The sequence below is a fragment of the Vulpes lagopus genome, chromosome 6 (assembly GCF_018345385.1).
Source record: "Vulpes lagopus strain Blue_001 chromosome 6, ASM1834538v1, whole genome shotgun sequence".
Classification (NCBI taxonomy): domain Eukaryota; kingdom Metazoa; phylum Chordata; class Mammalia; order Carnivora; family Canidae; genus Vulpes; species Vulpes lagopus.
The window spans coordinates 84,158,818-84,181,699 of record NC_054829.1 but is presented as its reverse complement, the minus strand read 5'-3'; the positions used below and the strand labels follow the sequence as shown (position 1 = coordinate 84,181,699).

Sequence of the window (22,882 nt, the reverse complement as noted above, 5' to 3'; positions counted from 1 at the left end):
GCCTGTAACAAAAGTCCATTTATTTTCATCACTCTGTAGTATTTTATCATATGAATATATAAATGTATCCATTTTGCTGTTGTTGGATATTTAGTAGTTTCTAGGTTGGGACACTTAGAAATATAGTTACAATAAATATTCTTATTTGTATTCTTGTATATAGTATTTATACATATCTGTTAGATAAATACCATGAGTGGAATTGTTGGGTTAGAAGTATGTGTATGTTACTCTTTTCTGAAGGAGGGTAGAGGCAGAGAGAAAGGGAGAGAGAGAACCTTAAGCAGGCTCCACACCCAGCACGGAGCTGGGCTTAGGACTCCACATAGGGCTTGATCTTGTGACCCTGAGAATGTGACCTGAGCCAAAATAAAGACTAGGATGCTTAACCCACTGAGCCGCCCAGGCAACTCGACCCCTATGTTATTCTTTAGGATGGCTTCCAGGACATAAATTCAAAACCTACTATGATGTTTTTTTCTGTATGTCCCTATCTAGTTACAATAAAAATTCAAAGCTTCATACATTTACAGCGGAGCTAACATTTATATATAAAATAATGATAGAATTTAAAGGAGGAGGAAAAGTAATGATTTAACATATTTGTTACTTGAGTTCCCAGTAATAATATTAATCAAAGAACCTCCATCCTATTAAATTATCTTTGTTTTGCAAAATTGCCAAGAAATCTTTAGTATTGTCTTAATGTGTAACTCTCAAAGCATGGTGTCAAGTCAAATTTTGCATTTGTTTTTATCACTTGAGAATCTTACTTACATAGTATCAGTCTTACTATGTAAAGATACAAAATGAGGAGTTTTGCATAATGGAATAATTTAGAGTTAGTAGGAATAATAATCACAATCAGTGGAGCTCCAGAATATCTAGGAAGGGGAAGCTTACAGAGGGCATTTTGTTAGGAAGATTAGTGTTAAAGCGGTATGGACACAGCAAACATACTGAAGGCGCTGGAGTAGCTTTTTGAAGAGAAACAGTACTGAAGGTAATCGTGGAGGGAGGAAGAAGTGCCCCTTTGGCCCCACCGGCACTGATTGTAGTTTATTTTTCACAGTTGTTCTGAACCTCTCCTGCATATATTACTTCATTGTGCTCAAAGGTACATTCAGAACTAGAGTTTTGCTTGATGACTTGTTTTACCCTTTATTAGTTATACAGAATCTATTCACAGCAAATAACCTGACAGCTTTTTTTTTTCCTCAGAGATCCTCTGTCATTGCTAGTTTAAGTTGAGGAACTATTTGCTTATCACAGACATTCTCGAGGCAGTAAGAGACTTCATACTTTCAGTCTATAACTATTTTATCCTGCAGAAATGGTTTCTTCCAACATTTGTCGTGATTTCTGGCCATGAACATCATTTTCTTAAAGTAGTACATAAGAGCTAGTGGTCTTATTTCTGAATGTAGTAGATGAACTCATTTTGCCTTAGCTTCATTTATTGGAGGTTCTGGTCTTCTGCTGGTTGATAACAGTTTCTTAGATTTTTTTTTTTCCTGCTCAAATTTAGGGGAAGATGCATCCCTGCCTATTACCAGTGGAGGAAGCTACCAGGTATTGGTGAACAATGTGTTTTATTTCACACAACGTGTGGTGGACAAACTTTGGCAAGGCATGTTCAACAAAGAATCTAAACTTCTTATAGATTTTATAATTCAACTAATTGCACAGGTAATCTATTGTCACTATTAGCTTTAGAGTACATATTTTCCTATTGAAAAACTTTTCCTAATGTGTCAAAATTATTGGAAATAAATGTAACTAATAAGATAATGTTAACATTTAATACAAAGCTCAGCTTGTTGAAAGTGAGTAAAAATCATAGACTTCTAACCCTTTCCCTCCTTACCCATAGGATGGTACCAGCGTGTCCCTTGTAAAGTTGCCTAGTTCTCTTAAGCTCTGGGCTCTCACTGGCTTCCCCACTGGTATTGCTCTTTGTTATCCAAATACCTGGGTAACTTTCTTATGGTTTAAATATGGTTTTAAGTTAATACAATTTGATGACTTGGTTTTTTTGTTTGTTTTTACAGTATGCTACATTTGTATGTAAAGGTTTACAGAGCACGAAGAGTTGATATGAAAGGAATATTTTCTTCTTATAATTAAATCTTCACAGAGTTCATTGTAGTTCTTTGAAGGTGTCATTTTAGTGAGTGAGTGAGTGAGTGAGTGAGTGTGTGCATGTGGTACCTTTGACTAGGAGTGTTGGCCTGGTTTGCCACAAGTGATTAATCTTATTCAACACATAGCATAGAAACTAGAAAATACTGTTACCACATGTTATTAGAATATGGTGCATAGGTTCTTTCGTGTCATCTAAGAATTTTTTAAGAGATAAATTTGTGTTTAAGCCAAAGAAAAGTTTACAAGTGAGGAAATCAATCTAGAATGTCAAAGGTTTTTTTACTAATATTTTAGAGTTGTTTGTTTGTTTGTTTGTTTTTCTCAGTAATTGTGAATAGAGATCATTCACCCTAACAAAACTTTTGTTGCAGGAGATTCTCCTTAGATTACACTTCCATATGTACTCAGGCAGGCTGCTCTGCCTACAGGAGTTTTAGCAGCTCTTCTCAATGGGGCATGTGATTTTCATCTCATTAAATTATACTTATGTGTCTCTCGGGTTCTGAACCTCATAATAGGAAGAGCTTTTTGGTTTTTAACTTAGCACCTTGTATTGAGCATGGCACCTGATATGTAATAAACCTAATATTTATATGCGAGTGATAAGCAGACCATTTGTTTCTGTCTATTTTACTAAATAAAGTATCTTTCTTATCTTTAGTCAAAAAGAAGATCACAGGGATTGTCACTTGATGCAGTTTATCACTGCCTCAATAGGACCATCTTGTACCAGTTCTCACGGGCACACAAAACCGTTCCACAGCAAGTAGCTCTCCTAGATTCGCTCAGGGTACTGACTGTAAACAGGAACTTGATCCTGGGACCTGGGAACCATGACCAAGAATTCATTAGCTGTCTGGCTCACTGCCTTATTAATCTACATGTTGGAAGGTAACTTTTTCACATTCAGTTTGCCACCGTGAATTTGTCATTCCACCAAAACTCTTTGTCCTACTTTTTTGATAGTAACATTTTTTTCCTTTTAATCTCAGTTTTAAAACTTCATGGAAAATATAAACACAAGGGCGACATTTTTGCAATAAAAGAATGAGTATTTTTTCTGTAATTTTCCATGTCTTTAAATTGGTCATTAATCACCTTAAGTCATGTATGTAATTTTTTTTGAAGTTTACTTTTAAAATAAACAAAGTATACAATGTTGGAGGTTAAGAGGGATAAAAAGGAAAGAATAATGAATAAATGCAGTGGTATATGTTAAATGGGCATAATTAGTATTTTTCCTTGATTGCTTTGACAGATACTTATTTAATGTCTGGACATTGAATTAGGGACTGGGATAAAATGTGAGCCAGAAAGACCTCATGGCAGGGTCTTGGAACATGCAGTCTAGGAGGGAAAATAGACAACTAAGCCAGACCAGGCAAGGTGTGCTAAGTGCGCTAAGTGCTCTGCTGGAAGCATTGTTCTTTGGGAGCATGGAACAGGTGCCCCTACCTGGAAAGAGACACCTGCTGAGTTACAACTTGAATGTGTTTGACAAGGAGGTTAACTCTCCAAAAAGGATGGGAAAGTGATGTAGGAAGAAAGAGCCATCTATGTGATTGCCTTGGGGGAGGAAAGCATATGGCACTTTCGGGAAACTGCAAATTTGTCACTGCTCCTGGAGCAAAGGGTGATGGGAGAGAGACTGGGGGGAGGTGGTGCATAGGCATATGAGGAAAATGTTCTTAGGAACTTTGTAATTTTTAGGTAAAAATATTAATCGTGATCAAAAAACACCTTAAATATTAAGATGCTCATCTTGATGCTGTTGTTTAGTTTAATTACATTTAGTCAAGTGGATTTGTGAGATCATCCCTTTAAAATGGCATTCTCATGATAAAGTAGTAGTTCTGTTTTGTGCACCTGCCAAATATCTGTCTGCCAATTATAGAACTTTATGATAGAGCCAGCATTTACTTGTGTCTGGAGAGTTATACTTAGTCATTATGGTTTTCAGCTATAATCATTTCCTTCGTATAGTTTAAACTGACTGGAATTTTTCAGCAATGTGGATGGGTTTGGACTGGAAGCAGAAGCCCGCATGACTACATGGCACATTATGATCCCCTCTGACATTGAACCAGATGGTGGTTACAGCCAAGATATTAGTGAAGGTAGTTTATTTTCTTCCTTTTTTATTCCCTATTCTCCCCATTTCCAATTTTTTTTTTTTAAGAGAGAATGAGTGTATGAGCAGAGAAAGGCAGATGGAGAGAACGTAAGCTGGAGAGAGAGAGAACTCCACGCTGGGGCTCAATCTCACGACCCTGAGATCATGACCTCAGCCAAAATCAGGAGTTGGATACTTAACCGACTGAGCCACCTAAGCACCCCTCATTTCCAATTTTTAAGATATACCCTGTCCCTTCCCCCAACAGACTCACTTCAGAAACTGCCAGCATTGACAACCAGTGCTCCAGTAGGTCACCCCTGAATGTACATCAATATGCCCACCAACATATACCAACCCACTGTAGATAGTATGCTAGGGATTATATAACACTCTCATAGTTATCTGACTTTCTACTGACCACTGCACATTAGAAATCAATCCACCCCAATTAGAAATCAATCCACCCCAAAGATTTTAATGTACAGTACTTACAAAAATCATTGGGAAAAGAGAAAACAAATATAAGAGAATAAAAACAGTAGTAACAGCAATCTGTTTCAAGCAATATTTGCACCTCTAATGAGAGGCAGCTAGTACTACTGATAGGCAGCTCTCTTAATGGCAAATGCCACGTTAGCATTGGTACTATTACTTGTACAAATGTAAGTATCATCAAGTCTCACAGTGTTATCATGAAGGGGCTAGCAATATCAGTGATTAAGTGGTTTACCCAACTTGGCAGAAGGAGAGCTATAGCTAGTGGGTTGGTATATGTTTTTGATAAATGGCTTTTCTTCATTTCCTAGGACGTCAGCTTCTTATAAAAGCTGTCAACAGAGTTTGGACTGAATTGATCCATAGTAAGAAACAAGCCTTGGAGGAGCTTTTCAAAGTCACTCTACCTGTAAACGAAAGGGGCCACGTGGACATAGCTATAGCAAGGCCACTCATTGAAGAAGCTGGTTTAAAGTGTTGGCAGAATCATTTGGGTAAGAGAGTCCTCAGAGATCCTGTGGCTACGAGACTTACATGCAACTGGGTTGTATATGGGTGCACTTTGGATATGTAATTAAAATTTTCCCAAAAGGGTGTTATGATGGGAGCATTAGTGAAGAGCAACACCCGTTCTAGAATGACTGTGTTGAGATTTGGCTTTTCTTCTCAGATTTTTTTTAAAAAATCTAAAATGTGTTACACATCTGACATCTATGAAGTTGGAACATTGCTTGCAGATGTAATTACGGTCACTGTCTTGGCTACAAATCTATGGTCTCTTCTCTGTAATTCTGAAATTTAAAAAGCCCTAAAACCTAAGGTTTTTTTTTCATGAATTTGGTGTCTAAAATCACTTGGTAGCAAAACCTAATGTATTTTTATTCTACATAGTGTAAATATTCACACATTTTGCTGCAGAGATATTAATGTGTTCAGTTATGGTTTACTACCATTGACCCTCAGTATTTATAAAATACAGTGTATGTATCATATCACTTTTTTAAAATCCAAAACCTTATAAATTTCAGAGTATTCACAGCACCAAATATTTTAGGTGGGGAGTTATAAATTGTTATTAACATAGAAACTGAATACAGTTAAAATAAGTTTACATATTATTGCAGAGCTGTAAAGTTTCCACCAAATGTAAATTCAGTTAGTACACTAATTGTCAAGCTGCTATGGTTAAACAAGATTACCAGCAAGTAAATCTGTAATATCTAAGAGAATGTGTCTGTAATATAAGCCACTTTTAAAACTATAGAATTGTGATTTGTAGCCATGATGCAAAAATGTTAAGACTAATAAATACATGGAGAAATTGTAAAGTAATCTAATTTTAATTTCATAGCCCATGAAAAGAAATGCATAAGTCGAGGAGAAGCTTTAGTGCCTACCACCCAGTCCAAATTGTCCCGTGTCAGCAGTGGCTTTGGGCTTTCCAAGTTAACAGGATCGAGAAGGAATCGAAAGGAAAGTGGTCTTAATAAACACAGTCTTTCCACCCAGGTACATTGCTTGGTTTCATCAATGGCATTACTAGAAATTTATATTTCAAATTTAGTTGTAGCGTTTTATATAACACTCTTCATGTGTAGAAGCACACATTATGAAGTAGAACTTTTCTGCATTTTTGCTTTTAGAAGAGATAAAGAGATAACCCAGATTATGGAAACCTCTCCCAATATATTATGATAAAATTGCATTGTGAGTGTTGTGTATGCAGACCCACTTCATAATTGGACATAAGATGAGATTCAGTGATTGATATGTAATCAGCCATGGGTAATTTTTTCCCAGTTTTTCCAAACTTTCAATAATTTTGTTACTGATAATCATAAATTTTGAAGCAATAGCAGAACAAAATGGGGTTTTTATTTATCATCTTGTCATATGTATTTGTGATTGGTTTTTTTTTTAATTCCTCTACCTCCATTAATTTCTTCCTCATCATACTGCCTTTACCATCCTAGAATCTTAGTGGCATCTCTGAAAAGGGCCTAAGAGAAACCATATGTGTCATTCATTCCCTGCATCAGGTTGGGTTCTCCAGGAAGTACACTGAGAGGGTTTTTGGTGCAAGGTGTTTTTTACAGGTGCTCTTGTGGTCCCTGTCTCTAGAAGGGTAAGGAAAGATGCAGGATTGGTTACGGGGAAATACCAGGTTACAAGGTGGGTCTAGCCTCACCTGACCTAAGTGGAACTTTGAGGCCAGAGTGGACTGTCACAGTTGATCTATATTGAGCTGAGATGCTGAACCTTCTTTATTTTATTTTATTTTATTTTATTTTATTTTATTTTATTTTATTTTATTTTATTTTATTTATTTATTTTATTTTATTTTTATTTTTATTTTTATTTTTATTTTTATTTATTTATTTATTTATTTATTTATTTATTTATTTATTTATTTATTTATTTATTTATTTTGATGCTGAACCTTCTTACCTCCAGATCAGCCAGTCATTCAGTTTGGAGTTTCCTGGCAGTTCTCTACAGCTGAGATGATCCCTGAAGGTGTTGAAGGCACCCTCAGAAGCTATAGGAGCTGGCCCATCCTTGAAGGAGCATGGGGAAGGGTCATGGGAGGCGTTGATCTGTGTCCATCACACAAGCCTCCACTAGATTCGTCATAAAATTAATCTATCAGTTTTTTGTTTTGTTTTGTTTTGTAGTTGTGTCTTTCATGGGATTTTAATAAATTTAGTTAGCATTATTTTAAGGCTAGTTAACTTTTTTCCAGGAAAATCCATGAAATATTAAGACTCTTTTTCTGTCCATTGTTAGGAGATTTCTCAGTGGATGTTTACACATATTGCTGTTGTCCGTGACTTAGTAGACACACAATATAAAGAATATCAGGAGGTAAGAATTCATAACCACAAGAAAGGTTTGCTTTGTATTCCTTGAGTGAGAAAGGACTCTGTTTTTCATGATGATTTTACCCCATTCACATTATAAAAATATATTTAAGAGTAAATTGCTGAGCTGCATTCATCGTCAGTTGATGTTTTTAATTATCCCTCCCAACGGCTGCTTTGGCCATTGTTTTTAAGATAAAAAGTTTGAATTTTCTAGAGGTAGGTGGTATTAAAAAAATCAACAAACTGGAAATCACAACTGAGTCCCATTGACATTAGCTACTGACATATTGCAAGTGTTGTTCTTAATAAATATTAAAATACAAGAAAATCCCTCTCAGAGTTAACAAAGAGATTCTGAAAATATGCATCAAAGTCTCTTAAAATTTAAAAAAAAAAAAAAACCTTAAAGTTAAAATAACTTTTTTTATTATAAGCACTTGGGTGATTATGTTGGTAAGAAATAAATTCAGTAAAATCCTTTTGGTGAATTCATAATTACTCAGCAACTTCTCCTAAATATTTTATTTCCAGTGTGGCTGATTTAGATCTATTGAAGGTTTCTGAATGATAAACTGCTAATATTTTATGGGCATTCACTGGCTAGTTGTTATAAGGGAGTCCCCTCCCTACCAGGAACACATAAGTACTATTGTGATATCACATAATTTTAAGATTATTCATTCAGTAATCTTCTTAGATTGATCTTATATACTTAAATTCCATGAATCATTAGATAAAGTAGTTATAATTTATAATCATCTGCTGAATTGCTATACATCTTGACATTTGATAATATAGCAAATTATACCACTTCATAAATTTTCATTTAAGTAAAATAGTTTGGATCTATCCCAGTGGTCATTTGAAAATGATTTTTCTTTTATTTTTATATGATCATCAAGTTCTTTATCAAAGCTGCATGTTTATATTCTTTACCTAAAATCTTTGGAAATGTTAACCTTACCAGTAAGCTCAGATGATGGCAGTGTGATCCCATTTACTAGATTTTCTCCTGTGCATGTTCTGGTACCTGTTTTTATAACTTGGAGGTGGTAGGAAGAGAGTCATCCTTAAACTACCATGTTATCTATCAATTTACACTGGACTTAACCATTTCAGTGTATTTTCATAAGTAATATTACCATCTTTCTTGTTTCAGTGTTACTTTGTTCAAGCATACTGCACCCTCTACCTTGTATGTATCTGTTGCTGATGTAAACACTTGGGCCATCCCAAAAATCACACCTTCTCACAAAATTAGCAGGCTGCCGTAACCATAAATAAATGTAACTTTACTTTTATGATATTGACTGAAATGATATATACTGATTTTGTTTCCAAATATTAACTTGGTTTTAAGTTATTTGTAGACTTTTAATGATTACTCCTGCTTTTGCTTGAAAACCAACCTGGACTCCCTCCCCTTAGCGTCAGCAAAATGCCCTGAAGTACGTGACAGAAGAGTGGTGCCAAATCGAATACGAACTGTTGCGGGAGCGAGGATTGTGGGGTCCCCCCATCGGTTCCCACCTAGACAAGTGGATGTTGGAGATGACAGAAGGGCCCTGCAGAATGAGGAAAAAAATGGTGCGAAATGATATGTTTTATAACCATTACCCCTATGTGCCAGAAACGGAGCAAGAGACAAATGTGGCGGTGAGTATGCAGAATTAAATGTTGGTAATGGCTCTTCCAAATTTTCTTCTTCTTGGTAGGCATTTTTCTTCTAGGTCAGTTACCTAAAATATCTAATTTCGGGAATGCACTAAACTGTATTAAATTCGTAATGCAGGGTGGTGGTGGTGGTGGTGGTGGTGGTGGTGGTGATATAATGAAGCAATGCAGCAGTGTAACAGGGAGACTGGTGAAGTGGTTTAGGTTACAGGCTCTGAAGTCAGACTGCCAGGATTTAAAACCTGGCCCTACCACTTCACTAGCTGGCTGACCTAGGACAGGCCATTTGGCCACTTTAGGTGTCTGTGTCCTTGTGTCTCATGTGGAGAAAAACACACCGAGAATAACAGTTCCATCTCAAAAGTTGTTGGGATTAGATTGGTTAAAATCAGTGAAGTACTTATATAGTGCTTATTTTTTGCCAGACACTATTCTAAGTGACTGTTAAGTAAATAAATATTGGCATAAGTAATAATCTTTGAAGAAATAGAGAAGACAGCTAAAGAATAATAGCCTGAATATGTAGATCTTTCTATGTCAAGAAACTTCATTACTGATTTCCTCAGGTTTAAAACACAGCCTTTGCCTGTAAGTTTCTTTTTATTCAGACAAGTCACCCTTCCAAAAGCCTTTACTCAGACTTTTGCACATGACCAGAAGAATTCTGTCTAAGTTGATGATGGTCCAAGAATCATGTTTTTAAGTTCAGGAAAATATATACTCTCCCAATAAAGCTACTACAAGTTCAAAAGAGAAAACACAGGGGTATAAAATCTACTGAATTTAATTCTGAAAATCCTTATAACATTTCTAAATAATAATTTGATTCTTCAGTGTCCAGTAATAATCCTTTGCCTCCAAAACGAAGAATACTTTTGTCTGTAGAAAACTAATTTTTGTCATAGAATCACAGCTTTAGGAGTTGAGAGGGGGGTCTCAATCAGTTATCTTACCCAGCTTCCTAACACTATCATTTTAATGTTTAATCAGTTACAAAGACATTATCTCTGAAGCATTTTACCTGTTTTTGTACCTTGTCTTTGAAATGCAATCTGTATTTCATAATTACAGCACATCTCAATTTATACTAGTCCCATTTCACATGGGTCCGTTGTAACAGACCAGACAGCTCTAGAGAATCCCTGACTTTTAGACCACTGTTTTGTGACTTTCTTTAAATGTATACTCCATTTTGATAAATAAAATTCTTACGTCTCCCTCTAATATCATTTCATTTTTTTGAGGTATCATTTAAATTTAAAACAATTAATACTGTGACTTTTAAGAAATAGTCTGGAAAAGCATATTCTGAGAGTCAGGAATCTGACCACACTATGCTTCATTAAGAGAGAAAAGTGACTATCTCTCAAGGGAATGTATCCCAAGCTTTGTTTCACTTTTAGTGTTTAGCTGCCTCTAAGATGAATCTAGTATAAACTCTTACACCTAGTTGGGAACCCAGATCACTGCAAAGACTCATCCACTGAGGATCGTTTTTGGCTTGTTCTTCTTGATGTTTGGTTAATACTATTTTAGAATCTATGAGGTCATACAGTACAAACACCTGCCCAGTGTAGAAGTTTTATTATATTTTATTTAAAAACTGAATTTCAAAACCCTCATGGATTTTAAGTACTTTCACATTGTTGACTTTATTTTTGATTCTGTCAACAATTGAAGAAATTGAGATTTACGAAAGAGGCTTAGAACATGAATCTTCTAATAAATAGTTCAGATTCTATAATGTGAGGGCAGTTTGCATTGTTCCAGTGTCTCTTTTTTTCTTCTACCAAAACATTGGCTCTGTTTATTTTGTACTCAGTGATTTCACTTCTGTCCTGATAACTTCTAGGACATAGGTCTTAGAGCTGCTAATATATAATTGAGATTTTTTCAAGATAGCTTTCTAAAGTCCACTTTTCTCAAAGCTATTCCATTCTGTCAAGAACGTCATACTTGGTACAGCTGTAACTTAAAGCACCATAATTTCTAGTACTACTGCACTATGGGGAAAAAATTAATCCACCCATATTTTGCAGATTTTTACTAGCAACTACTTTTGTCTGAGCTAACCAGCAATACAGTCTTTATTTTTTTTTTAATTTATTTATGATAGTCACAGAGAGAGAGAGAGAGAGAGAGAGAGAGAGGCAGAGACATAGGCAGAAGGAGAAGCAGGCTCCATGCACCGGGAGCCTGATGTGGGATTCGATCCTGGGTCTCCAGGATCGCGCCCTGGGCCAAAGGCAGGCGCCAAACCGCTGCGCCACCCAGGGATCCCAGCAATACAGTCTTTAATTATTAACCTTTTTTTCCCAAATAAATAAGACTTTAAGCTTGTAACAATTTGACAAAATATTTATTTAGTCAACAGTCCTATAAATTGAATCCATTCAAAAATACTAAAATATAAGATAAACATGCTCTCCCAAAAATGTGACCAACTCACTATTTTTATTTAACTGAGGCATATGTTTTTGAGTTTTTTATTTAGCTGAAGTATATTTTTACTTACATAACCATAACATTTTTATATTGTTTATTCCTTTCCTTCTTTACAACAGTGCCATTCACATTATAAAAATATATTTAAACTTCTGTACCAGATAAAAACAAAATAACCTATTTGGAGTTCACACTTACAACCTTAGTAATATTAGCATTTTACGTAAGCAAAAGCGTTCACGAGCCTGAAAAATCTAAACAGACAGTCTCAGAAATAAGTATGCACCATATGGAACTTATTTTTTAACCAGATGGGTTACATATTGGGAAATACAAGGCAGTCTAGAAATGTTGGAGATACATTAGCAAAAAAGGAAAGAGCGGGTGGGGAAGGGGAGACTGTTACAGAATGTGGAATCTGTGTGGCTTAGTTCATATGCAAGTCAAGATTGATCTGCTCTGACGAAATTTTCTGAATGACTAATTATTTTGGTTTTGCCAGTTCAAAATCCTTGTAAATTTGAAACGTCATTTACTGTCCACTTTTATTTTATGGAATGTGCAATCTGGCAATGTTGAGTGTCAAGAAAATTCCAAAAAGTAGAAGTAACTGTTATCTTACTGACTTCTATAATAAAATCAAAAAAGAAGATCAAAGAAAAGCACAATGAACACAACATGAATACAATTTTCCCAATTTTACAGATGAGGAGTCAAAACCTAGAGAAAGGTCTAGGCACAGCTCCTAAGTAGTAGAGTATGACAGGAGTATATAGGATGACACTTCCTTAGAAGTTGATTCACTTTTAAATGAGAAGAGATTCCAACCATTCCAACCACCTTATCGGTGGACAGTGAATTTCTTCCAGACAGAAATAGTATACTAGGTTTTGTCTGTCTGATGCTAATAGAGTATCAAGAACTTTATAAATGTTGAATGAGTGGACTACCAGCACTGTTCCTCCCAAAATTAGAGACTTTTTTTCCATTGTTTTCCAATTCAGCATTCTGTAGAAGTTTCCTAATTCTGAAATTTTTCCACTAAAAAGGGCTGGTAACAGATTATAAAATTTGGGCCTCAAGTATAACTTGGCAGAGGGCTATATAAGAAAAAGGGTGTAAACTTATGAATATGAAATTACTCAGGTGCCACTTTCCAGGATTTTGAAAGGATCCCGTGGGAAGTGAGGGCTGTTGAAGTTTAAGCTTTCTTTATTAACTTTTTAGAAAATCCACCTCTACCCTGAACAATATTCCAGATTACCCCCCAGAGTTAGAGATCTATCACTTCTTCCACCTCTGTTCCTATAAATGTGTTGCCTTCCTTGCCTGCATGTTTATAAAATATAGTCAATATTTTTTGTGATGTAAGGGGTATGTGCCAACCTAAAAAATGCTTTCAAAGCCTCTTGCTAGGTAAAACAGGCTTTATCTGAGCAAGGACAATTAATTGGTTTAATCTTTTGCCTTATTAAGAATAATTACTGTTTCTAGGTGGCATTTTAATTTTTAGTTCTGTTGCTTAAGCTGAAAGAATACAGTGATGATTAAAATTTATTTTCTTATTTTAAAATCTTTGATGTATTAGAAATGAATTGAGGGGTTTTTTTTTCCCTTTGGTCATTAAAGTTTTATTTCTTAAATCTTGATACTGCTATCCGCTGTATACAGGATAGCTTACCTAACATTCTAAGTTTTGAACTTTGTTTCTTGATTTTTAAATTGGATGTTTATTTATAGAATATAGACTATATTTTTAGAGTCTCATTTGCCTTAGACATAAATGCTTTGAAAGTTTATCTCCAAAAATTATTTTAATAAAAGCAAGAGTAATGATTTTTGTAATGAGAAAAATTAGATACATGTAGAAACTTATCTATTCTCACATGAAAATAATTCCTCTTTGCACAGTGACTTTCCTTATGGGATAATTTCCATAACAAAACAGCTATGCTAAATTGCACTGTAATTCTGTATTTTAAGAGGTAATGTCAGTTGCAGATATTGGTAAGATGTGAGCCTTGGATATGATGAAAATATAAAATCCAGTGGCTTTTCAGCAACTGTCTCATTACTCTGAATCCTATGGAAGAAGAATAAGATTCCATATTTTGCCATTACAAAATCATATTTAGGTATAAATACCAGGTTTTAATTCTGTGATCCCCTTATTTTCGTGAATTTATTTTGATGGAATAATAATCTGAAACGTTTTAACTATTGTTTGCAAATACCATTGTGCTGAAGACCCCACTGTCTACCTTTTAATCTGGGCTGCTTGGGACAGAAGGGTAAGCGACTTACTCAAAGTTTCCTTTTCTAATTAAAGGAGTCTCCTGTGGCTACCCCTACATATATTTTTTATGTAATATATAGATGTCATGGAACCCATGGAAACTAAGCAGTTCATTCAGGAAATTGCCATTGCTAGCAATATAGAAAAATTTGAAGAGAAATAAATAATTATTTTCTAGAAATTTTGACTTTGAAAATTTAAGACTTCTGTGTAAATATAATTATAATAATTATAGAATTTTAAGTAAAAGAGAGCTATGATAACACTAAAATTATTAGTATAGCATATCTCTTTACAATTGATTGAATGCTGTGCCTTGTAGTAAAATGAGAGCCCCAGGCAGTGGATCAATGTAAATATGTATTAAACCAGCACTTTACTATATGCTGCAGGGAAAACAAAGAGTGAATGTCAGACCTTTCCCACATTCTGGTTGGGGGGTAAACAGTGGTCATTAAAGTTGCTTTCGACAGCAGTAATAAGTATATTTTGCTATGTTGGTCTATCACACATCCAGGAAATTATCTTGTTTTTTTTTTTTTTTAATGAATTTCAGAGAGAATTGCTGCAGAATCAGTACCCTTCACTCCTTCATAATTCCACATGTACATCAGTAGATTTCAGTCTTTGTAATTCCGTTTTGTTGTCATAAATTTTACATACATTGAAATATACAAATCTTAAGTGTTCCATTATGTGTTCACATCTGTGTGTTTTACACTCGTGTAGCCAAAACCCCTACCAAGATAGAGAACATAGATGTATATTTTAAAGATTATTCTTCATAACAAGGTATGTTTTTAAAAGTTGGGTTTTAAAGAGAAACATTTATTAAAACCATGTGAAGTATTTGAAAGTATGCCCAGTAGTCCAGTGTTTGTTTTGCCTAGGGAGGAAACATTTGTGAAATTATTTTGCCGGTGCATGTTTATGTGGGGAGAAGTACTAGATGTCATCTCCAGATAAAACTGTGAAAAGGAAGAAAAACTGGATTATTCTTGGGTCCATTATTGCCCATAGATAGTTGTATATTTAGGTGCCTAAGCAACACAGGACAGCTCAACAGAGGTTTTTGCCCTTTTGTTTGATTCGGAGAATAAAATATAAAGCAACCACCTAATACTTTTTAAAGTACTTTTTACCAAAGCTTTTGGTCTGGAGGCTGATGACCCAGTCTCCTACCTTCTGCTTTTTGCTTTTCTGGGGTTATATCTGTGAAAGGAATAAAGAAAGTAGGTCACTGGGCTTTTGTGGGAGAATGTTTTTTCCACTAATAAGCACCTCATGTTTTCTGCGGTATGGGGAATTGGAGATAATGGAGTAAACCAGTTGCTCCTGTTACAAAACAGATATAGGGATAAGCACAGTGAAAGGTAGGTGGAAGGTAATAGCTAGTATTAGATTCTGTTATCCAGTTTTCAGTTTTTCCCTTTCAAAGCCATGTGGAGTTGCCTGTCAGTCATCCGTGACTCTGGCCACCTGTGCTGAAATTTTGTCTGTGATTTATAAGTAAGTCCTGTTCAGTAGTCTTGAGAATTTTATTGTAGTTTCTACTTTAAAACTACTTTTGATAATAATAAAAAAGTTACAAGATGCTAAGTGATTGTTTCAAACAACATAGGATATCATATTAATTTTCTTTGAGTGTGTGCATCTTCCATATTTCATACAATCCTCAAGAAAATTTTATTTTTGTGGTGTTCTTTATGTTGTTTTTTTTTTCTGATATTTCTATACTTAATACCCTGTTTTCAGTCTGAGGTCCCAAGTAAACAGCCTGAGACACCTGATGATATCATTCCTCAAAAGGTAAAACACAAATTACCATAAGAGAATGCAAAATACTTGCAGTTTTCTTTGTTTGTTTTTGTTTTTTAGTGCATGGTAGACTAGACTAACATAAAAGATTGACTTTCCATTTGTTCTTCCTGTAAGTTCCTTAGAGTTGAAAAGTTGGTGTCACTCATGCTGAGAGGGGTTTTAGTCTTTCTCGGCTTTGTTCTAATTAGCTTTCTAGGGCCTGTGTGCTGCTCACTAACAGGCTGAGTATTCACTGCTTTCACCATAAAATGTATATTGCTTCACATATAAACTAACAAGTTCTGACGCATGTTAGTAATGGGCAGCCCGACACTTTCAACTTTTTTTTTATTTGCTCATTTAATTCTTCCAAATACCAAACAGTGTGTATTTTGAGAATTCAAGGAGTATTCTCTTTTAAAAATTATTTTTCAATCAGAAGTAACTAATGAAAACTGAGTATGAATAGATCACTTTTTAAAATACAATTTTAACTTATTTAAATAGTTAAAATAGTTTTCTCTTTCCAGAATGATTCAGTACATAATTCAGAAAAAAAAAAAAAAAAAGATGTAGTTCTTTAGAATCCAGAAATATACCTCAAAATATTTAGGGAAAAAGACTTATAGTTCCAAGTTGAAGTCAGTAATCAAGTAGATGTCCCACATCTATTAATTCATTGTCTTGCCCATCACTAACTATGCTTTCATCATTTTCAAAATAAACAATTTTGAGTTGAAGATAATTGTTATACCTTGTATAGAAGAAGTGGTATGGTACAAAGTTTACTGCCTTTCTTACATTTCAGAAATATTGCAATATTCTTGTTAGTTTGCTCATCAGATTGGTTCTTCCTTCATTGTAATATGATTTTACCTCATTTTAATACTTTTCTTTGTCATATATTTCAATTTCCATTTCTTGTGTATCATTCCACAGTTAGCTTATAGCTCTTTAGATTCCCTGACTCTGTATCTGAATGTATCTAAATTTAAAAGAAGGGCAGTGTGACTTCAGTTACATAGTTTTTTATCTCAAAATAGTTTCAGTGTTTTAGTCTAAATATTCCAACCAATTGGACACCTGTTTTCCACTTGAATTGGAAATCATTTGTTTAAAACGGTCTTGCTTGAAATAAACATTATTGTGGATAATACATATTGACTATTTGACTTGAAGAGTAGGGCCAATAGAGTATTTTTAATTAGCTATTCTGACTTGGAAAAGAAAACTGAAATAACGTTTAAAAAGTGAAGGGTTCTTTTTAAAGATTTATTTATTTATTTTAGAGAGAGAGAAAGTGCATGTGAGCAGGGGGGAAAATGTAGAAGAAGAGGGGGAAGGAGAGAAGCTCAAGCGGATTCCCCACTGAGCACAGAGCCAGTGTGGGGCTCAATCTCAAGACCCAGGAGATCATGCCCTGAGCCCAAACCAAGAGTGGGGCACTCACCCAACTGACCCACCCAGGTGCCTCTACAAAGGGAAGGTTTTAAAGCATGTTTAAAACCGCATCCTTTTTTTAATTGTTAAATCCAAAGTCTGGGTCTAATTCTGATCAAGGAACCTGTATACATACTAAATTTTCCCTGTGGTTTTACAGTTGTGTAGGACATTTGAGACCTTATTTTTTTTTTCATTATTTTATGGTTTTAAGGGGGAAAAGAAAGGTTTAGGTCAGTTGGAAAGTATATTTTTAGGATAAATATTAAATCTGAAAAAGAAATGCTCTTGAATCATATGTCAAAAATCTCAAATCTTTTCTAATGTTTCTAGATAATAAATTTCCTCTTCAAGATGGATATATATATATATGTATAATATATATATTCTGAATATACTCATTTAGTTAGTTTATGGAGCATATTATTTTACACAACAAACAACAGGAACAGGGATGTCTTAGCAAATTGGAGGTACCAGCTTGGAGGAGCAGGCCAAGCAGAGAGTACCATCTGGCCTTAAGATGGTTGATTCTGTGTTGAGTCAGAACTCTCAGAAGGTTTGGGCCATTTCTGGAGCTTTAGTAAGAACTGGGAATATGAGGAAGAACACTGCAGTTCTTAGTCTTTACCTCTAAGTATCTGAAGTAACATTGGCACTGATGATTCCAATTGAATGCATTTGCCTTTAGGCCTGACTACTTACCTTATATGGGATGGAAGCAAAGTTCCAGCCCTTATACAAACCAGACATCCTCTTGCAACTTGATGCTCTCCAAAACTGAGTGTTCTCTTTACTGTCTAGGAAGGTTTCCTAATACATCAGTGAGGCCATATAATACTAACGTGAAAGCGTTATTTGACTAGAGATGATTTATTTCTATTTCAGGAAGAAAAACTGCTAATATTGTTTTTTGATATGTCTGTTTTAAAAGTCAATGCATTTTAAAAATAGAGAAACTTAACCCAGAAGTCTGTGGATTTACTGTGTATAAATGCAGTCTGTTAAAAATCCCTTTAAAAAGGTAACACCTAAAGAGGTCTTGATACCATACTTCCTTTGGGAAGCTTATATTTTAATTCTTGAAAATAATTATTTGAATCCTTTCTTCTGCTATTTCTTAGAAACCCGCTCGATACAGAAGAGCCATAAGTTATGACAGTAAAGAATACTATATGCGACTAGCCTCTGGGAATCCAGCCATTGTCCAAGATGCCATTGTAGAGAGTTCAGAAGGTGAAGCTGCTCAGCAAGAACCAGAGCACGGTGAAGATACTATTGCTAAAGTCAAAGGTCAGCCTTCCTCTTTGATTGAAGTAAAAAATCTCTTTGGAGTATTTCTTATTTGAATGTTTATGAAAATATGAGCTACCATAAAAAGTAGGGCCAATCCTCTAGATAAAAGTATCCATACATATTTTATCTATTCTTAAAGAATCTTAAACAATCTTCTTAAAGATTGTTTTCTGTATCAGAACTAAAGAGACTGGCTCTTTATTACCTACAGATGGATAGAATGTGCCTTTTTGGCTTGATAATGTTTTTATTACATTTGGCAGGATTCTCAGTGACACCTGACATTTTAATTTAAGGCCCTGATAACTAAATAAATATTTATAAAATGAAAACAACTACTAAATGTGTTATTAGTGCATGTTAGACAACAGTTAAGAAATCACAGTCTTTCTTCCTATGAGCTAAGACACATTATTACACAACTGTACTTTATGAGCTTAGTAAAATACACATGAGATAATTTGGACTTTTTGATTCTGTACCTTTACATATGTGTGCCCTCTCCCCCTTGATATGGATCCTGACAAACCCTACCCAGCCTCAAAGACCGTGGTCAAATATCAAATCATCCTTCTCTGAAACCTTTTCCCACTCTCCTGTCCACAGATATATTTGCCCATTTCCCAGCAATTTCAGTGATTTTTCACTGATTTCTGTTTTCTAAATTATGAGTTTCTCAGGGGCAGAGATAATTTTTCTTCTCACTTTATGGCTTTTGGCACATGCCTAGCACAAAATGGGGATTCGGTTTCTATTGAAAAAGTAAATCAACCCATTGTTTTAACTCTTTGAAGCCTCTCATCTTGGCATACTCTATAAACAAAGCCTTAGGATGTAAATTAAGAACTTTAAGTTAAAAATTAGTTTCAGATCCTATTGATTAAAAAATTGATAATATATGACCATGTCAGCAAAACACACCATTAAAAATTATGACCCATTTCTCTGATTATAATTTTCCTCTTCTCTCTCATGGTGACTGTGACTTATTAAGCATTTCATAATTTATCTAACGTTTTAAATAGAATCCTAAAACTTTTAGTAGTTGAGCAAGTTTATAAAAGTCTTCTAGTTTTCTTGACAGTACACCAGCAAAGTTACGGAAATGGATCCAAAGCTATTATTTGAGCATAAGTGAAGGTATAATTCACAGAGTTAGTCAGAGGACTTATGTTTGGGTCTTTAGCACTTCGCTTGTCTTGGCCTCATTTTCTTAATTTCACAAATTTTGGTGTCACTACTATGCTATGCAAGGTGTTAGACATAGAATTGGAAGTTTTAACTTATTAAAAATAATGCAATGATATGGGCATCTGACTGGTTCAGTTGGTAAAGCATGGGATTCTTAATCTGGGTTTGTGAGTTCAAACTTCATGTTGGGCATAGAGCTTACTTTTAAAAAATGTAATTATAAGCTTTATCCCCTTATGGATATTCTCAGCAGGACTTCAGCTCTCTTTCTTACTTACATACTCTTTTATATGTGAAAAGAAGGTTCTTAAGGCAAAGAAGAACCTCTGATCTATGTCTTACCTTTTTCAAAATTCTTAGGGCAACTATCATTGGTAGGTGTAACATGACTTTTTTTGGAATAACTAAAGAATATTAATTAAATGTGGGATTTAGAGTGTATTTTGAGTGCTTGTCATACTTTGGTATCTCATCAATTGATTTTAATGTCACCTCCTGTGATTATTAATAAAGTTATCAAAATGTAGACAAAAGAATGCTTTAATCTGCAAATTAAATGATCTGTCCCTGTATTTTAATCACCTCTGTTCATATATGAACAATCATACTGTTGCTTGTGATATAAGTCTTGAAAGAGTCCTCGTGGGCCCTCCGAGTAGGTGAGATCTTTTATAATCATATTTATAACTTGTTCTCTTTAATTTTGTTTCCGATAGTGATTGATCATTTATTTATGGTATCCCCGCAATGACACCTGTCCTTAGCAGTACCGTTCTTACCATCAATTACACTATGCTCTGTTACTATCATCATCTGATACTTATTTCGAATTTACTATTAAGCATGATGCTAAGCATGAGTAACTCATTAAGTCCTCCACAACCATCTAAGATAGTGTTTTTGTCCCAGTTTTATAGATGATAAAGCCAGTTTGGAGAGGCAGATCTTTGTCCAGGGTTATGCAATTATTTAACTGTAGAGCCTCTGCCATTAACTACTGCACTGTGTTGCCTCCCTGTACCAATTGAGAATTATCTCAATTTGGAAATGTTAGGAGGGACTGGGAGCCCCAACGGCTTCCCAAATGGCCCCTGCCAAGGTCACAGGGCTCTTGTGGTTATGATCCCATAGGTCTGGTCAAGCCTCCTCTGAAACGGTCTCGATCCGCACCTGATGGGGGAGATGAGGAGAGCCAGGAGCAGCTACAAGACCAGATTGCAGAGGGCAGCTCTATAGAGGAGGAGGAGAAAACGGATAATGCCACCCTGCTACGCCTACTGGAGGAAGGAGAAAAGGTACTGTGCTTCTAAAAAAGTAAGGATTACATTGAAGTAACTATTTGCATTTTACAACAGGAACCTGATAGGATATTTACTTGGTGACAGAAGATATATATTTTCCTCTCTATAATGAAATACTGTGTGAAGAGTAAGCAATCTTTTGGTTTCAGTACTCTACATGTCCTGGTTTCAGGATTTTTGACCTGTCTGGACATACTAAACCCACACTGAACCCAAAATTTCATGAGACACAATATTAACGCTGGATACCTAGTTCATTCTATCTCTGTACCCTTTATTAGACTGTACTTCTTGCTGTAATTCTCTATTTTAGACCATGCACACCATTCACTAATCTGGTCTTGTCTTTTTTTCTATACCTGCATAGTTCCATGAACCATCTACAGGCAGCTTCAGCCTATCTGTACTGTCATTCATTCTCAAGGTTGTACTTAAGCCCTGTTCTCCTTCACTCACAGAAGACTACCCTACCTTTCTGTTTCCCTCTCCGCCAACCTGTTCGGGCTCTGCCTTATAAGCCAAGGCCCCTGCAGCACCTGTATCTGGCAATTCACTACATCCATAATGCTATTTCTTTACTCTGTGCTTTTAGTCACTGTGTTTTCTGCCAGGATGCCCCTCTTCCCATCACTTGCATAATCTCTATCCTAGGAACTCCCCACTGGGTACAGTCTCATTTCTCAAGATCTCTTGAGTAAATAAAGGAATAATTAAGTAAATGAAGGAATGAATTAATTAATGTGCTGTATCACCTTTTTAAAAGAATGTTCTTTTTGCCTCTCATAGTAGATCTTTGTTGTAACCTTTTTAATCTTACCCACTAAGATATAGCTAGAATTTAGGGGTTAATTTTAAAAATTCTGTTTGAATATACAGCTCAATTAATCTTGAAAGAAAATTTTTTTTAAGATTTTATTTATTCATGAGAGACACAGAGAGAAAGGCATAGACATAGGCAGAGGGAGAAACAGGCTCCCTGCAAGGAGCCTGATGTGGGACTCGATCCCAGGACCTAGAATCACAACCTGAGCCAAAGGCAGATGCTCAACCACTGTGCCACCCAGGTGCCTGAATGAAAATATTTTTAAAAGACACATAATTTTAAAAGTACATTACATCTGATGGAAGCATAAGAGAAGCTTCTGAAGTCTTGGGAATGTTCTATATCTTAATCCAAATGCTGGCTGCATCATATTTTTAGCATTTGAAAATTCATCAAGCTGTGCACTTACAGAAAACATTTTTGTGTTTGTGTATTACACAATAGAATTATTTTTAAAGTATCAGTGTTTTTCCTATAACATTCTACGTTTTTATGTAGTACAGATGTGATGAAAATGAATAGATTTGTGTATTTTACTGTTTTCTAATGCTGTCATTTCTTAAACTTTTAATCTCATGAGTACATTTTTTAAGTTTGAGTACTGCAGGAAGTGTATTCAGACTAACATTTCTTTGACTCTAGTTTAGTTGCTGATATTTTTTCCTTGACTCATGTTGAACTGAGTTTAAGCAAGAAATAGTTTTAAGGTAAGAAAAACTAGATCCTGCCTGTTGGAAAGAAAACAATACTTACATTGAGAGATTAAGCAACTCTTTCTTCCTCTGAGGAAAATACCACCTCTGCCAAGTTTGGCTTTTTACAATGGCACAGCAGTCTGCCAGGCAAGCAGGACCCCAGGTGGGGAGCAAATAGGGACAAGTGTGTCACAGTCCCCGTCCCTGGAGCTGTTGTGGAAATAGACAAAATTGAGCTATGTGGAAGAGAAGGCAGCCAACGGTTTCTAACATGGTCACGTACATTACTTTAGTAACTCTC

At 35.2% G+C, this 22,882-nt stretch overlaps 1 protein-coding gene across 9 annotated transcripts in view; it reads left to right on the top strand.

The window, feature by feature from the left end:
• Positions 1 to 22,882, top strand: part of WDFY3 (WD repeat and FYVE domain containing 3) — a 271,593-nt gene that overhangs the window by 200,122 nt on the left and 48,589 nt on the right. For 7 of the 9 annotated variants that reach the window (XM_041759517.1, XM_041759516.1, XM_041759515.1 and 4 more), the window contains 10 exons: positions 1,529 to 1,689; positions 2,807 to 3,036; positions 4,153 to 4,262; positions 5,068 to 5,250; positions 6,108 to 6,265; positions 7,544 to 7,621; positions 9,049 to 9,276; positions 15,791 to 15,844; positions 18,400 to 18,568; positions 20,894 to 21,057. In XM_041759517.1, coding sequence (XP_041615451.1) covers positions 1,529 to 1,689; positions 2,807 to 3,036; positions 4,153 to 4,262; positions 5,068 to 5,250; positions 6,108 to 6,265; positions 7,544 to 7,621; positions 9,049 to 9,276; positions 15,791 to 15,844; positions 18,400 to 18,568; positions 20,894 to 21,057 — 1,535 coding nt within the window. The remainder of the gene's footprint in view (positions 1 to 1,528; positions 1,690 to 2,806; positions 3,037 to 4,152; positions 4,263 to 5,067; positions 5,251 to 6,107; positions 6,266 to 7,543; positions 7,622 to 9,048; positions 9,277 to 15,790; positions 15,845 to 18,399; positions 18,569 to 20,893; positions 21,058 to 22,882) is intronic. The other 2 variants (XM_041759518.1, XM_041759513.1) reach the window with 1 other exon arrangement.